The sequence below is a fragment of the Oncorhynchus nerka genome, linkage group LG18, assembly GCF_034236695.1.
Source record: "Oncorhynchus nerka isolate Pitt River linkage group LG18, Oner_Uvic_2.0, whole genome shotgun sequence".
NCBI classification, from domain to species: Eukaryota; Metazoa; Chordata; class Actinopteri; order Salmoniformes; family Salmonidae; genus Oncorhynchus; species Oncorhynchus nerka.
In genome coordinates, this window is record NC_088413.1 from 4,933,773 (window position 1) to 4,951,104 (window position 17,332).

At 53.3% G+C, this 17,332-nt stretch overlaps 1 protein-coding gene across 1 annotated transcript in view; it reads right to left on the minus strand.

The window, feature by feature from the left end:
- Nucleotides 1-14,863, minus strand: part of LOC135561968 (H/ACA ribonucleoprotein complex non-core subunit NAF1-like) — a 38,697-nt gene extending 23,834 nt beyond the window's left edge. The window contains 6 exon segments of the mRNA XM_065004499.1: nucleotides 1,998-2,158; nucleotides 5,894-5,976; nucleotides 9,772-9,865; nucleotides 11,757-12,164; nucleotides 12,254-12,467; nucleotides 14,832-14,863. Coding sequence (XP_064860571.1) covers nucleotides 1,998-2,158; nucleotides 5,894-5,976; nucleotides 9,772-9,865; nucleotides 11,757-12,164; nucleotides 12,254-12,467; nucleotides 14,832-14,863 — 992 coding nt within the window.
- Between the last annotated feature and the right edge of the window lie 2,469 nt (nucleotides 14,864-17,332).

Below are 17,332 nucleotides of genomic sequence, written 5' to 3' on the forward strand. Positions count from 1 at the left end.
TGTAGTCAGTGAGGATGTAGAGGGTGTAGTCAGTGTGTACTGACCGTCGTAGCTGCTCAGTGAGGATGTAGAGGGTGTAGTCAGTGAGGATGTAGAGGGTGTAGTCAGTGTACTGACCATCGTAGCTGCTCAGTGAGGATGTAGAGGGTGTAGTCAGTGAGGATGTAGAGGGTGTAGTCAGTGTACTGACCGTCGTAGCTGCTCAGTGAGGATATAGAGGGTGTAGTCAGTGAGGATGTAGAGGGTGTAGTCAGTGAGGATGTAGAGGGTGTAGTCAGTGTACTGACCGTCGTAGCTGCTCAGTGAGGATATAGAGGGTGTAGTCAGTGAGGATGTAGAGGGTGTAGTCAGTGTGTACTGACCGTCGTAGCTGCTCAGTGAGGATGTAGAGGGTGTAGTCAGTGAGGATGTAGAGGGTGTAGTCAGTGTACTGACCGTCGTAGCTGCTCAGTGAGGATGTAGAGGGTGTAGTCAGTGAGGATATAGAGGGTGTAGTCAGTGTGTACTGACCGTCGTAGCTGCTCAGTGAGGATGTAGAGGGTGTAGTCAGTGAGGATGTAGAGGGTGTAGTCAGTGAGGATATAGAGGGTGTAGTCAGTGAGGATGTAGAGGGTGTAGTCAGTGAGGATATAGAGGGTGTAGTCAGTGAGGATATAGAGGGTGTAGTCAGTGAGGATGTAGAGGGTGTAGTCAGTGAGGATGTAGAGGGTGTAGTCAGTGAGGATATAGAGGGTGTAGTCAGTGAGGATGTAGAGGGTGTAGTCAGTGAGGATATAGAGGGTGTAGTCAGTGAGGATATAGAGGGTGTAGTCAGTGAGGATATAGAGGGTGTAGTCAGTGAGGATGTAGAGGGTGCAGTCAGTGTGTACTGACCGTCGTAGCTGCTCAGTGAGGATATAGAGGGTGTAGTCAGTGAGGATGTAGAGGGTGTAGTCAGTGTACTGACCGTCGTAGCTGCTCAGTGAGGATGTAGAGGGTGTAGTCAGTGTAATGACCATCGTAGCAGCTCAGTGAGGATGTAGAGGGTGTAGTCAGTGAGGATGTAGAGGGTGTAGTCAGTGAGGATGTAGAGGGTGTAGTCAGTGAGGATGTAGAGGGTGTAGTCAGTGAGGATGTAGAGGGTGTAGTCAGTGAGGATGTAGAGGGTGTAGTCAGTGTGTACTGACCGTCGTAGCTGCTCAGTGAGGATATAGAGGGTGTAGTCAGTGAGGATGTAGAGGGTGTAGTCAGTGAGGATGTAGAGGGTGTAGTCAGTGTGTACTGACCGTCGTAGCTGCTCAGTGAGGATATAGAGGGTGTAGTCAGTGTACTGACCATCGTAGCTGCTCAGTGAGGATGTAGAGGGTGTAGTCAGTGTACTGACCGTCGTAGCTGCTCAGTGAGGATGTAGAGGGTGTAGTCAGTGAGGATATAGAGGCTGTAGTCAGTGAGGATATAGAGGGTGTGGTCAGTGTACTGACCGTCGTAGCTGCTCAGTGATGATGTAGAGGGTGTAGTCAGTGAGGATGTAGAGGGTGTAGTCAGTGAGGATGTAGAGGGTGTAGTCAGTGTACTGACCATCGTAGCTGCTCAGTGATGATGTAGAGGGTGTAGTCAGTGAGGATATAGAGGGTGTAGTCAGTGAGGATGTAGAGGGTGTAGTCAGTGTGTACTGACCGTCGTAGCTGCTCAGTGAGGATGTAGAGGGTGTAGTCAGTGAGGATGTAGAGGGTGTAGTCAGTGTACTGACCGTCGTAGCTGCTCAGTGAGGATATAGAGGGTGTAGTCAGTGTACTGACCATCGTAGCTGCTCAGTGAGGATGTAGAGGGTGTAGTCAGTGTACTGACCGTCGTAGCTGCTCAGTGAGGATGTAGAGGGTGTAGTCAGTGAGGATGTAGAGGGTGTAGTCAGTGAGGATGTAGAGGGTGTAGTCAGTGAGGATATAGAGGGTGTAGTCAGTGTACTGACCATCGTAGCTGCTCAGTGAGGATGTAGAGGGTGTAGTCAGTGTACTGACCGTCGTAGCTGCTCAGTGAGGATATAGAGGGTGTAGTCGGTGAGAGATGGGGCGTAGAACATGGAGTCCTTCAGCTTCACTCCTCTCTCTGCGATGTCACTCTCTGAGTTAAACCTCAACACATAGAAGGGACTGGAGACCGGCCCAAACACCTCAAATACCTGGAGGAGGAGAGAGAGTTAAACCTCAACACATAGAAGGGACTGGAGACCGGCCCAAACACCTCAAACACCTGGAGGAGAGAGTTAAACCTCAACACATAGAAGGGACTGGAGACCGGCCCAAACACCTCAAATACCTGGAGGAGGAGAGAGTTAAACCTCAACACATAGAAGGGACTGGAGACCGGCCCAAACACCTCAAATACCTGGAGGAGGAGGAGAGAGTTAAACCTCAACACATAGAAGGGACTGGAGACCGGCCCAAACACCTCAAATACCTGGAGGAGAGAGTTAAACCTCAACACATAGAAGGGACTGGAGACCGGCCCAAACACCTCAAATACCTGGAGGAGAGAGTTAAACCTCAACACATAGAAGGGACTGGAGACCGGCCCAAACACCTCAAATACCTGGAGGAGAGAGTTAAACCTCAACACATAGAAGGGACTGGAGACCGGCCCAAACACCTCAAATACCTGGAGGAGAGAGTTAAACCTCAACACATAGAAGGGACTGGAGACCGGCCCAAACACCTCAAATACCTGGAGGAGGAGAGAGAGTTAAACCTCAACACATAGAAGGGACTGGAGACCGGCCCAAACACCTCAAATACCTGGAGGAGAGAGTTAAACCTCAACACATAGAAGGGACTGGAGACCGGCCCAAACACCTCAAATACCTGGAGGAGAGAGAGTTAAACCTCAACACATAGAAGGGACTGGAGACCGGCCCAAACACCTCAAATACCTGGAGGGAGAGAGAGTTAAACCTCAACACATAGAAGGGACTGGAGACCGGCCCAAACACCTCAAATACCTGGAGGAGTTAAACCTCAACACATAGAAGGGACTGGAGACCTGCCCAAACACCTCAAATACCTGGAGGAGAGAAGTTAAACCTCAACACATAGAAGGGACTGGAGACCTGCCCAAACACCTCAAATACCTGGAGGAGAGAGAGTTAAACCTCAACACATAGAAGGGACTGGAGACCGGCCCAAACACCTCAAATACCTGGAGGAGAGAGAGAGTTAAACCTCAACACATAGAAGGGACTGGAGACCGGCCCAAACACCTCAAATACCTGGAGGAGAGAGAGTTAAACCTCAACACATAGAAGGGACTGGAGACCGGCCCAAACACCTCAAATACCTGGAGGAGAGAGAGTTAAACCTCAACACATAGAAGGGACTGGAGACCGGCCCAAACACCTCAAATACCTGGAGGAGAGAGAGTTAAACCTCAACACATAGAAGGGACTGGAGACCGGCCCAAACACCTCAAATACCTGGAGGAGAGAGTTAAACCTCAACACATAGAAGGGACTGGAGACCGGCCCAAACACCTCAAATACCTGGAGGAGGAGAGAGTTAAACCTCAACACATAGAAGGGACTGGAGACCGGCCCAAACACCTCAAATACCTGGAGGAGGAGAGAGTTAAACCTCAACACATAGAAGGGACTGGAGACCGGCCCAAACACCTCAAATACCTGGAGGAGAGAGAGTTAAACCTCAACACATAGAAGGGACTGGAGACCGGCCCAAACACCTCAAATACCTGGAGGAGAGAGAGTTAAACCTCAACACATAGAAGGGACTGGAGACCGGCCCAAACACCTCAAATACCTGGAGGAGAGAGTTAAACCTCAACACATAGAAGGGACTGGAGACCGGCCCAAACACCTCAAATACCTGGAGGAGAGAGAGTTAAACCTCAACACATAGAAGGGACTGGAGACCGGCCCAAACACCTCAAATACCTGGAGGAGAGAGTTAAACCTCAACACATAGAAGGGACTGGAGACCGGCCCAAACACCTCAAATACCTGGAGGAGGAGGAGAGAGTTAAACCTCAACACATAGAAGGGACTGGAGACCGGCCCAAACACCTCAAATACCTGGAGGAGAGAGAGAGTTAAACCTCAACACATAGAAGGGACTGGAGACCGGCCCAAACACCTCAAATACCTGGAGGAGGAGAGAGTTAAACATCAACACATAGAAGGGACAGGAGACCGGCCCAAACACCTCAAATACCTGGAGGAGAGAGAGTTAAACCTCAACACATAGAAGGGACTGGAGACCTGCCCAAACACCTCAAATACCTGGAGGAGAGAGTTAAACCTCAACACATAGAAGGGGCTGGAGACCGGCCCAAACACCTCAAATACCTGGAGGAGAGAGTTAAACCTCAACACATAGAAGGGACTGGAGACCGGCCCAAACACCTCAAATACCTGGAGGAGAGAGTTAAACCTCAACACATAGAAGGGACTGGAGACCGGCCCAAACACCTCAAATACCTGGAGGAGGAGGAGAGAGTTAAACCTCAACACATAGAAGGGACTGGAGACCGGCCCAAACACCTCAAATACCTGGAGGAGAGAGTTAAACCTCAACACATAGAAGGGACTGGAGACCGGCCCAAACACCTCAAATACCTGGAGGAGGAGAGAGTTAAACCTCAACACATAGAAGGGACTGGAGACCGGCCCAAACACCTCAAATACCTGGAGGAGGAGGAGAGAGTTAAACCTCAACACATAGAAGGGACTGGAGACCGGCCCAAACACCTCAAATACCTGGAGGAGAGAGAGAGTTAAACCTCAACACATAGAAGGGACTGGAGACCGGCCCAAACACCTCAAATACCTGGAGGAGAGAGAGTTAAACCTCAACACATAGAAGGGACTGGAGACCGGCCCAAACACCTCAAATACCTGGAGGAGAGAGAGAGTTAAACCTCAACACATAGAAGGGACTGGAGACCGGCCCAAACACCTCAAATACCTGGAGGAGAGAGTTAAACCTCAACACATAGAAGGGACTGGAGACCGGCCCAAACACCTCAAATACCTGGAGGAGAGAGAGAGTTAAACCTCAACACATAGAAGGGACTGGAGACCGGCCCAAACACCTCAAATACCTGGAGGAGAGAGAGTTAAACCTCAACACATAGAAGGGACTGGAGACCGGCCCAAACACCTCAAATACCTGGAGGAGAGAGAGTTAAACCTCAACACATAGAAGGGACTGGAGACCGGCCCAAACACCTCAAATACCTGGAGGAGGAGGAGAGAGTTAAACCTCAACACATAGAAGGGACTGGAGACCGGCCCAAACACCTCAAATACCTGGAGGAGAGAGTTAAACCTCAACACATAGAAGGGACTGGAGACCGGCCCAAACACCTCAAATACCTGGAGGAGGAGGAGAGAGTTAAACCTCAACACATAGAAGGGACTGGAGACCGGCCCAAACACCTCAAATACCTGGAGGAGAGAGTTAAACCTCAACACATAGAAGGGACTGAGAAGCCCAAACACCTCAAATACCTGGAGGAGGAGAGAGTTAAACATCAACACATAGAAGGGACTGGAGACCGGCCCAAACACCTCAAATACCTGGAGGAGAGAGAGTTAAACCTCAACACATAGAAGGGACTGGAGACCTGCCCAAACACCTCAAATACCTGGAGGAGAGAGTTAAACCTCAACACATAGAAGGGGCTGGAGACCGGCCCAAACACCTCAAATACCTGGAGGAGAGAGTTAAACCTCAACACATAGAAGGGACTGGAGACCGGCCCAAACACCTCAAATACCTGGAGGAGAGAGTTAAACCTCAACACATAGAAGGGACTGGAGACCGGCCCAAACACCTCAAATACCTGAGGAGGAGGACTGTGGGGGGTATTCTGAGGACTCCTCCCCGGGACTCTAAGCCCCTCTTACCTTGCCCACGGCCAGCCTATCAGAGTTGAAGATGACGCTGTCGTCCTTCAGAGGGGGCGTGTCCTTCAATGACTGAATGATCACTGTTGAGGAAACACAACAGTCACCAAGAGGGGTCAGGGGGCATTCAGTCAACAAGAGGGGTCAGGGGCATTCAGTCACCAAGAGGGGTCAGGGGCATTCAGTCACCAAGAGGGGTCAGGGGGAATTCAGTCACCAAGAGGGGTCAGGGGGAATTCAGTCACCAAGAGGGGTCAGGGGTATTCAGTCACCAAGAGGGGTCGGGGGCATTCAGTCACCAAGAGGGGTCAGGGGCATTCAGTCACCAAGAGGGGTCAGGGGCATTCAGTCACCAAGAGGGGTCAGGGGCATTCAGTCACCAAGAGGGGTCAGGGGGCATTCAGTCACCAAGAGGGGTCGGGGGCATTCAGTCACCAAGAGGGGTCAGGGGCATTCAGTCACCAAGAGGGGTCGGGGGCATTCAGTCACCAAGAGGGTCAGGGCCATTCAGTCACCAAGAGGGGTCAGGGGGCATTCAGTCAACAAGAGGGGTCAGGGGCATTCAGTCACCAAGAGGGGTCAGGGGCATTCAGTCACCAAGAGGGGTCAGGGGGAATTCAGTCACCAAGAGGGGTCAGGGGGAATTCAGTCACCAAGAGGGGTCAGGGGCATTCAGTCACCAAGAGGGGTCAGGGGGCATTCAGTCACCAAGAGGGGTCGGGGGCATTCAGTCACCAAGAGGGGTCAGGGGCATTCAGTCACCAAGAGGGGTCGGGGGCATTCAGTCACCAAGAGGGTCAGGGGCATTCAGTCACCAAGAGGGGTCAGGGGGCATTCAGTCACCAAGAGGGGGGGGGCATTCAGTCACCAAGAGGGTCAGGGGCATTCAGTCACCAAGAGGGGTCAGGGGCATTCAGTCACCAAGAGGGTCCTAGGGGGAGGGACTAACCCAGCTGTTGGATGATACTGGTCCTAGGGGGAGGGACTAACCCAGCTGTTAGATGATACTGGTCCTAGGGGAGGGACTAACCCAGCTGTTAGATGATACTGGTCCTAGGGGAGGGACTAACCCAGCTGTTGGATGATACTGGTCCTAGGGGGAGGGACTAACCCAGCTGTTGGATGATACTGGTCCTATGGGGGAGGGACTAACCCAGCTGTTGGATGATACTGGTGACTGGTCCTAGGGGGAGGGACTAACCCAGCTGTTAGATGATACTGGTGACTGGTCCTAGGGGGAGGGACTAACCCAGCCGTTAGATGATACTGGTGACTGGTCCTAGGGGGAGGGACTAACCCAGCTGTTGGATGATACTGGTCCTAGGGGGAGGGACTAACCCAGCCGTTAGATGATACTGGTGACTGGTCCTAGGGGGAGGGACTAACCCAGCTGTTAGATGATACTGGTCCTAGGGGGAGGGACTAACCCAGCTGTTAGATGATACTGGTGACTGATCCTAGGGGGAGGGACTAACCCAGCTGTTAGATGATACTGGTGACTGATCCTAGGGGGAGGGACTAACCCAGCTGTTGGATGATACTGGTGACTGGTCCTAGGGGGAGGGACTAACCCAGCGGTTGGATGATACTGGTGACTGGTCCTAGGGGGAGGGACTAACCCAGCTGTTGGATGATACTGGTCCTAGGGGGGAGGGACTAACCCAGCTGTTAGATGATACTGGTGACTGGTCCTAGGGGGAGGGACTAACCCAGCTGTTGGATGATACTGGTGACTGGTCCTAGGGGGGAGGGACTAACCCAGCTGTTAGATGATACTGGTGACTGGTCCTAGGGGGAGGGACTAACCCAGCTGTTAGATGATACTGGTGACTGGTCCTAGGGGAGGGACTAACCCAGCTGTTAGATGATACTGGTGACTGGTCCTAGGGGAGGGACTAACCCAGCTGTTAGATGATACTGGTGACTGGTCCTAGGGGGAGGGACTAACCCAGCTGTTGGATGATACTGGTGACTGGTCCTAGGGGGAGGGACTAACCCAGCTGTTGGATGATACTGGTGACTGGTCCTAGGGGGAGGGACTAACCCAGCTGTTGGATGATACTGGTGACTGGTCCTAGGGGGAGGGACTAACCCAGCTGTTAGATGATACTGGTCCTAGGGGAGGGACTAACCCAGCTGTTAGATGATACTGGTGACTGGTCCTAGGGGGAGGGACTAACCCAGCTGTTAGATGATACTGGTGACTGGTCCTAGGGGGAGGGACTAACCCAGCTGTTAGATGATACTGGTGACTGGTCCTAGGGGGAGGGACTAACCCAGCTGTTGGATGATACTGGTGACTGGTCCTAGGGGGAGGGACTAACCCAGCTGTTAGATGATACTGGTCCTAGGGGGAGGGACTAACCCAGCTGTTAGATGATACTGGTGACTGGTCCTAGGGGGAGGGACTAACCCAGCTGTTAGATGATACTGGTGACTGGTCCTAGGGGGAGGGACTAACCCAGCTGTTAGATGATACTGGTGACTGATCCTAGGGGGAGGGACTAACCCAGCTGTTAGATGATACTGGTGACTGATCCTAGGGGGAGGGACTAACCCAGCTGTTAGATGATACTGGTCCTAGGGGGAGGGACTAACCCAGCTGTTAGATGATACTGGTCCTAGGGGGAGGGACTAACCCAGCTGTTAGATGATACTGGTCCTGGGGGAGGGACTAACCCAGCTGTTAGATGATACTGGTCCTAGGGGAGGGACTAACCCAGCTGTTAGATGATACTGGTCCTAGGGGGAGGGACTAACCCAGCTGTTAGATGATACTGGTCCTAGGGGGAGGGACTAACCCAGCTGTTAGATGATACTGGTGACTGGTCCTAGGGGGAGGGACTAACCCAGCTGTTGGATGATACTGGTCCTAGGGGGAGGGACTAACCCAGCTGTTAGATGATACTGGTGACTGGTCCTAGGGGAGGGACTAACCCAGCTGTTAGATGATACTGGTGACTGGTCCTAGGGGAGGGACTAACCCGCCTGTTGGATGATACTGGTGACTGGTCCTAGGGGACGGACTAACCCAGCTGTTAGATGATACTGGTCCTAGGGGGAGGAACTAACCCAGCTGTTGGATGATACTGGTGACTGGTCCTAGGGGGAGGGACTAACCCAGCTGTTAGATGATACTGGTGACTGGTCCTAGGGGAGGGACTAACCCAGCTGTTGGATGATACTGGTGACTGGTCCTAGGGGGAGGGACTAACCCGCCTGTTGGATGATACTGGTGACTGGTCCTAGGGGGAGGGACTAACCCGCCTGTTGGATGATACTGGTGACTGGTCCTAGGGGGAGGGACTAACACAGCTGTTGGATGATACTGGTGACTGATCCTAGGGGGAGGGACTAACCCAGCTGTTAGACGATACTGGTGACTGGTCCTAGGGGGAGGGACTAACCCAGCTGTTAGATGATACTGGTGACTGGTCCTAGGGGGGAGGGACTAACCCAGCTGTTGGATGATACTGGTCCTAGGGGGAGGGACTAAACCAGCTGTTGGATGATACTGGTGACTGGTCCTAGGGGAGGGACTAACCCAGCTGTTGGATGATACTGGTGACTGGTCCTAGGGGAGGGACTAACCCAGCTGTTGGATGATACTGGTGACTGGTCCTAGGGGAGGGACTAACCCAGCTGTTGGATGATACTGGTGACTGATCCTAGGGGAGGGACTAACCCAGCTGTTGGATGATACTGGTGACTGGTCCTAGGGGGAGGGACTAACCCAGCTGTTGGATGATACTGGTGACTGGTCCTAGGGGGAGGGACTAACCCAGCTGTTGGATGATACTGGTGACTGGTCCTAGGGGGGAGGGACTAACCCAGCTGTTGGATGATACTGGTGACTGGTCCTAGGGGGAGGGACTAACCCAGCTGTTGGATGATACTGGTGACTGATCCTAGGGGCAGTATCTCCGCCTCCTCTGGTAGAACAACCGTCAACTCCTCGACAGCAGGCAACTCCTACACACACAAACACACATTTCATTTTTACGTGAATACGGCGCTCATTTTATTTTTTACTCACATGAAGTTCTGAATTTCCACAGTAGAGGCCAGGGGTTAGAGAGAGGCCAGGGGTTAGAGAGAGGCCAGGGGTTAGAGAGAGGCCAGGGGTTAGAGAGAGGCCAGGGGTTAGAGAGAGGCCAGGGGTTAGAGAGAGGCCAGGGGTTAGAGAGAGGCCAGGGTTTAGAGAGAGGCCAGGGGTTAGAGAGAGGCCAGGGTTTAGAGAGAGGCCAGGGGTTAGAGAGAGGCCAGGGGTTAGAGAGAGGCCAGGGGTTAGAGAGAGGCCAGGGTTTAGAGAGAGGCCAGGGGTTAGAGAAGGGCCAGGGGTTAGAGAGGCCAGGGGTTAGAGAGAGGCCAGGGGTTAGAGAGGCCAGGGGTTAGAGAGAGGCCAGGGGTTAGAGAGAGGCCAGGGGTTAGAGAGAGGCCAGGGGATAGAGAGGGGCCAGGGGTTAGAGAGGCCAGGGGTTAGAGAGAGGCCAGGGGTTAGAGAGAGGCCAGGGGATAGAGAGGGGCCAGGGGTTAGAGAGAGGCCAGGGGTTAGAGAGAGGCCAGGGGTTAGAGAGAGGCCAGGGGTTAGCCAGGGGTTAGAGAGGGGCCAGGGATTAGAGAGAGGCCAGGGGTTAGAGAGAGGCCAGGGAATAGAGAGAGGCCAGGGGTTAGAGAGGGGCCAGGGGTTAGAGAGAGGCCAGGGGTTAGAGAGAGGCCAGGGGTTAGAGAGAGGCCAGGGGTTAGAGAGAGGCCAGGGGTTAGAGAGAGGCCAGGGGTTAGAGAGAGGCCAGGGGTTAGAGAGAGGCCAGGGGATAGAGCGAGGCCAGGGGTTAGAGAGAGAACCAGGGGTTAGAGAGAGGTCAGGGAATAGAGAGAGGTCAGGGGTTAGAGAGAGGCCAGGGGTTAGAGAGAGGCCAGGGGTTAGAGAGGCCAGGGGTTAGAGAGAGGCCAGGGGTTAGAGAGAGGCCAGGGGTTAGAGAGAGACCAGGGGTTAGAGAGAGGCCAGTGGTTAGAGAGAGGCCAGGGGTTAGAGAGAGGCCAGGGGTTAGAGAGAGGCCAGGGGTTAGAGAGAGGCCAGTGGTTAGAGAGAGGCCAGGGTTTAGAGAGAGGCCAGGGGTTAGAGAGAGGCCAGGGGTTAGAGAGAGGCCAGGGGTTAGATAGAGGCCAGGGTTTAGAGAGAGGCCAGGGGTTAGAGAGAGGCCAGGGGTTAGAGAGAGGCCAGGGGTTAGAGAGAGGCCAGGGGATAGAGAGGGGCCAGGGGTTAGAGAGGCCAGGGGTTAGAGAGAGGCCAGGGGTTAGAGAGAGGCCAGGGGATAGAGAGGGGCCAGGGGTTAGAGAGAGGCCAGGGGTTAGAGAGAGGCCAGGGGTTAGGGGGGGTTAGAGAGGCCAGGGGTTAGCCAGGGGTTAGAGAGGGGCCAGGGATTAGAGAGAGGCCAGGGGTTAGAGAGAGGCCAGGGGAATAGAGAGAGGCCAGGGGTTAGAGAGGGGCCAGGGGTTAGAGAGAGGCCAGGGGTTAGAGAGAGGCCAGGGGTTAGAGAGAGGCCAGGGGTTAGAGAGAGGCCAGGGGTTAGAGAGAGGCCAGGGGTTAGCCAGGGGTTAGAGAGGGGCCAGGGGTTAGAGAGAGGCCAGGGGTTAGAGAGAGGCCAGGGAATAGAGAGAGGCCAGGGGTTAGAGAGGGGCCAGGGTTTAGAGAGGGGCCAGGGGTTAGAGAGAGGCCAGGGGTTAGAGAGAGGCCAGGGGTTAGAGAGAGGCCAGGGGTTAGAGAGGGGCCAGGGGTTAGAGAGAGGCCAGGGGTTAGAGAAAGGCCAGGGGTTAGTTAGAGGTCAGGGGTTAGAGGCCAGGGGTTAGAGGCCAGGGGTACCTCAGGCAGGATCTCATCCAGGGTTTTGATGGAACAGGGTTTCCTTGCCCGACTGAAGCCTTCGTCGTCATCGTCATCTTCATCTGCCTGACCTAACACAACAGCCAGCGTCACACCGGAGGAAGAGGAGTCTGAATCACTGTCTGAGGAGGAGCTGCTGCTGTCCTGCTGGTCCCTGACACCGTCCTGTAGCGTCAGCAGTACCTGGGGGGTCCTGGGGGAGGTCCTGGGGGGTCCTGGGAGAGGTCCTGAGAGAGGTCCTGAGAGAGGTCCTGGGAGAGGTCCTGGGGGTCCTGGGGAGGTCCTGGGAGAGGCCCTGAGAGAGGTCCTGGGGAGACCCTGGGGAGGTCCTGAGAGGGGTCCTGGGGGAGGTCCTGAGAGGGGTCCTGGGGAGGTCCTGGAGAGGTCCTGGGGAGGTCCTGGGAGAGGTCCTGGGGAAGGTGTGTGGTTCCATCTCCCAGCTCGGAGCCCGAGACAGAGCTGAGATTCTCTGTAACCTCCATCTCCTCTGCTCCTCCCGTTAACTCTCCCAGTAAACGGCTGTCTGAGGTCCCGGAGGTCAGTCCCTGAGGTTCTGTCTCAGCTGTGCTGGTACTGGTACCGTTGTTCAGTTCCTCTCCGTGTGTCTCTGCTGAGCTCTGAAGAACCTCCGGTACCAAAGCCGTCTCCTCTGGTTGGGCCTCCATCCCGTTGCTGGGTAGACTATCACACCTGGGGACAAAGACAGCACAACTACAATGAGCTGGGTAATAGTCACTAGGAAACCACACAGAACGGAGGCTAACAGACGCAAACGGAACAAAGCGCGAGGGCTAAGAAACGCTTAGGCCTAGTTTTGTTGCAAAACGTTGTTGTGCTTTGTGCACTAATGAATACACCCCTGGTTGCCTCACAAACCACAGTGTGGATCTGTACAATCTGGACCTGTATTCTCTGCCCACACAACCACTAAGCAACAAAGTAGCTATCATCTAGTATCTATGGCTCAGTCAAACAGTAACCTGTTCAGTTACCAAACCAGGGTGGAGGAGGTGGAACCGCTCAGAGTGGTGATCTGCTCTGATTGGCTGCAGTGTTGAGTAGTGTGAAGACCGGTAGGTCAGATAGAGGAGACTTGTTTATGGAGACGATGGTGCTGTTAATGGGATTGGAGAGGATGGGAGTGGCGGTAACCCATGTTGGTGTGGAGGGTAGAGGTCGACCGATTATGATTTTTCAACACCGATACCGATTATTGGAGGACCAAAAAGGCCGATACCGATTAATCGGGGCAATTAACCCACCGTTCCTAGGCCGTCATTGAAAATAAGAATGTGTTCTTAACTGACTTGCCTAGTTAAATAAAGATTAAATAAAGGTGAAAAATATATATATATATATATATATAATAATAATAATAATAATAATAATTCAGCAAAATCAGTGTCCAAAAATACAGATTTCCGATTGTTATGAAAACTTGAAATCGGCCGACCTCTAGTTAGGGGTCAGGGTTCAGCGGCCGACCTCTAGTTAGGGGTCAGGGTTCAGCGGCCGACCTCTAGTTAGGGGTCAGGGTTCAGCGGCCGACCTCTAGTTAGGGGTCAGGGTTCAGCGGCCGACCTCTAGTTAGGGGTCAGGGTTCAGTGGTCAGGGTTTAGTGGTCATTAATCGGTCGACCTCTAATCGTAATAATGACAATTACAACAATACTGAATGAACACTTATTTTTTATTTTAATTTTACCACTTTTTCTCCCCAATTTCGTGGTATCCAATTGTTGTAGTAGCTACTATCTTGTCTCATCGCTACAACTCCCGTACGGGCTCGGGAGAGACGAAGGTTGAAAGTCAAGCGTCCTCCGATACAAAACCCAGCCAGCCGTACTGCTTCTTAACACAGCGCGCATCCAACCCGGAAGCCAGCCGCACCAATGTGTCGGAGGAAACACCGTGCACCTGGCAACCTTGGTTAGCGCACACTGCGCCCGGCCCGCCACAGGAGTCGCTGGTGCGCGATGAGACAAGGACACCCCTACCGACCAAGCCCTCCCTAACCCGGACGACGCTAGGCCAATTGTGCGTCGCCCAACGGACCTCCCGGTCGCGGCCGGTTACGACAGAGCCTGGGCGCGAACCCAGGGATTCTGATGGCACAGCTGGCGCTGTACTGCACAGTCGCCCACGGACCTCGACAGAGCCTGGGCGCGAACCCAGGGATTCTGATGGCACAGCTGGCGCTGCAGTACAGCGCCCTCAACCACTGCGCCACCCAGGAGCTGCTGGCAAACGCAGTAAAGTGCTGTTTGAATGAATGTTTACGAGCCTGCTGCTGCCTACCACCGCTCAGTCAGACTGCTCTATCAAATCATAGACTTAATTATAATATAATAACACACAGAAATACGAGCCTTAGGTCATTAATATGGTCAAATCTGGAAACTATAATTTCGAAAACAAGACGTTTATTCTTTCAGTGAAATACGGTGCCGTATTTTATCTAACGGGTGGCATCCCTAAGTCTAAATATTGCTGTTACACCCTTCAATGTTATGTCATAATTATGTAAAATTCTGGCAAATTAATTACGGTCTTTGTTAGGAAGAAATGGTCTTCACACAGTTCGCGAGCCAGGCGGCCCAAACTGCTTGGACAGAACGCAAGAGAAGTGACAACTTCCCTAGTGAAAAGAAATTCATGTTAGCAGGCAATATTAACTAAATATGCAGGTGTTGATGTTTATGGTACATTAAGGTGCCACCAACTTCCTGTGGGTTCAATATCAAATGAGGAGAGAATATCCACCGATATAAAACACATTTCTGCCATTTTACCCACCCCATTGGTCAACTACCCCGCCCCATTGGTCAACTACCCAGCCCCATTGGTCAACTACCCCGCCCCATTGGTCAACTACCCCGCCCCATTGGTCAACTACCCAGCCCCATTGGTCAACTACCCAGCCCCATTGGTCTACCCATTGGTCAACTACCCAGCCCCATTGGTCAACTACCCAGCCCCATTGGTCAACTACCCCGCCCCATTGGTCAACTACCCAGCCCCATTGGTCAACTACCCCGCCCCATTGGTCAACTACCCAGCCCCATTGGCCCCATTGGTCAGCCCCATTGGTCAACTACCCAGCCCCATTGGTCAACTACCCAGCCCCATTGGTCAACTTCATTGGTCAACTACCCAGCCCCATTGGTCAACTACCCAGCCCCATTGGTCAACTACCCAGCCCCATTGGTCAAACCCCCCGCCCCATTGGTCAACTACCCAGCCCCATTGGTCAACTAAGCCCCATTGGCCCCATTGGTCAACTACCCAGCCCCATTGGTCAACTACCCAGCCCCATTGGTCATCTACCCCGCCCCATTGGTCAACTAACCAGCCCCATTGGTCAACTACCCAGCCCCATTGGTCAACTACCCCGCCCCATTGGTCAACTACCCCGCCCCATTGGTCAACTACCCCGCCCCATTGGTCAACTAACCAGCCCCATTGGTCAACTACCCCGCCCCATTGGTCAACTACCCAGCCCCATTGGTCAACTAACCAGCCCCATTGGTCAACTACCCCGCCCCATTGGTCAACTACCCAGCCCCATTGGTCAACTACCCCGCCTCATTGGTCAACTACCCAGCCCCATTGGTCAACTCATTGGTCAACTACCCAGCCCCATTGGTCAACTACCCGCCCCATTGGTCAACTACCCAGCCCCATTGGTCAACTAACCAGCCCCATTGGTCAACTACCCAGCCCCATTGGTCAACTACCCAGCCCCATTGGTCATCTACCCCGCCCCATTGGTCAACTAACCAGCCCCATTGGTCAACTACCCAGCCCCATTGGTCAACTACCCCGCCCCATTGGTCAACCCCGCCCCATTGGTCAACTAACCAGCCCCATTGGTCAACTACCCAGCCCCATTGGTCAACTACCCCGCCCCATTGGTCAACTACCCAGCCCCATTGGTCAACTACCCGCCCCATTGGTTACCCCGCCCCATTGGTCAACTACCCAGCCCCATTGGTCATCTACCCTGCCCCATTGGTCAACTAACCAGCCCCATTGGTCAACTACCCAGCCCCATTGGTCAACTACCCAGCCCCATTGGTCAACCACCCAGCCCCATTGGTCAACTACCCAGCCCCATTGGTCAACTACCCCGCCCCATTGGTCAACTACCCAGCCCCATTGGTCAACTACCCAGCCCCATTGGTCAACTACCCCGCCCCATTGGTCAACTAACCAGCCCCATTGGTCAACTACCCCGCCCCATTGGTCAACTACCCAGCCCCATTGTTCAACTAACCAGCCCCATTGGTCAACTACCCCGCCCCATTGGTCAACTACCCGCCCCATTGGTCAACTAACCAGCCCCATTGGTCAACTACCCCGCCCCATTGGTCAACTACCCAGCCCCATTGGTCAACTAACCAGCCCCATTGGTCAACTACCCGCCCCATTGGTCAACTAACCAGCCCCATTGGTCAACTACCCCGCCCCATTGGTCAACTAACCAGCCCCATTGGTCAACTAACCAGCCCCATTGGTCAACTACCCAGCCCCATTGGTCAACTACCCAGCCCCATTGGTCAACTACCCCGCCCCATTGGTCAACTACCCAGCCCCATTGGTCAACTACCCCGCCTCATTGGTCAACTACCCAGCCCCATTGGTCAACTACCCAGCCCCATTGGTCAACTACCCCGCCTCATTGGTCAACTACCCAGCCCCATTGGTCAACTACCCAGCCCCATTGGTCAACTACCCCGCCTCATTGGTCAACTACCCAGCCCCATTGGTCAACTACCCAGCCCCATTGGTCAACTACCCAGCCCCATTGGTCAACTACCCCGCCTCATTGGTCAACTACCCCGCCTCATTGGTCAACTACCCCGCCTCATTGGTCAACTACCCCGCCCCATTGGTCAACTACCCAGCCCCATTGGTCAACTACCCCGCCTCATTGGTCAACTACCCCGCCTCATTGGCGCCTCATTGGTCAACTACCCAGCCCCATTGGTCAACCACCCAGCCCCATTGGTCAACTACCCAGCCCCATTGGGCAACTACCCAGCCCCATTGGTCAACTACCCAGCCCCATTGGTCAACTACCCAGCCCCATTGGTCAACTAACCAATATTAGCTAACTTTAGAACTAGCTGGATAGCTAGTATACCAGCCATATATATTGAAAAAAAATACATTTTACAATCGGAGTTCATAGCACAGGAGTTAAACTCGTAGTTAGCTAACGTTAGCTGGTCCACTAGTTAATAAAACAGTTATATAGCTTGGTTGGCATTCTCAGAACCAGATAACGTTACTGTTAGTCAGCGTTTTAAAATGTTCCTTGGTATTGTATCACCAATTCTGTATTATACCGGTGGCATTATTACAATGTTGTTTATCATATTGCAAACGTGTAGATGATGGACTTACGTTCAAGTAGTTAAGGCTACAAAGCTGTTCTCTCGGCAGTCTGCTCTCTGCTACTCTCAGTAACGTTACTCTGCTGTTCGCAACACGTTTTGATTCGGAAACAACGTGGTCTTGTTGTCTTCCGGGTTGTGGAACCTTTCTTTCGGC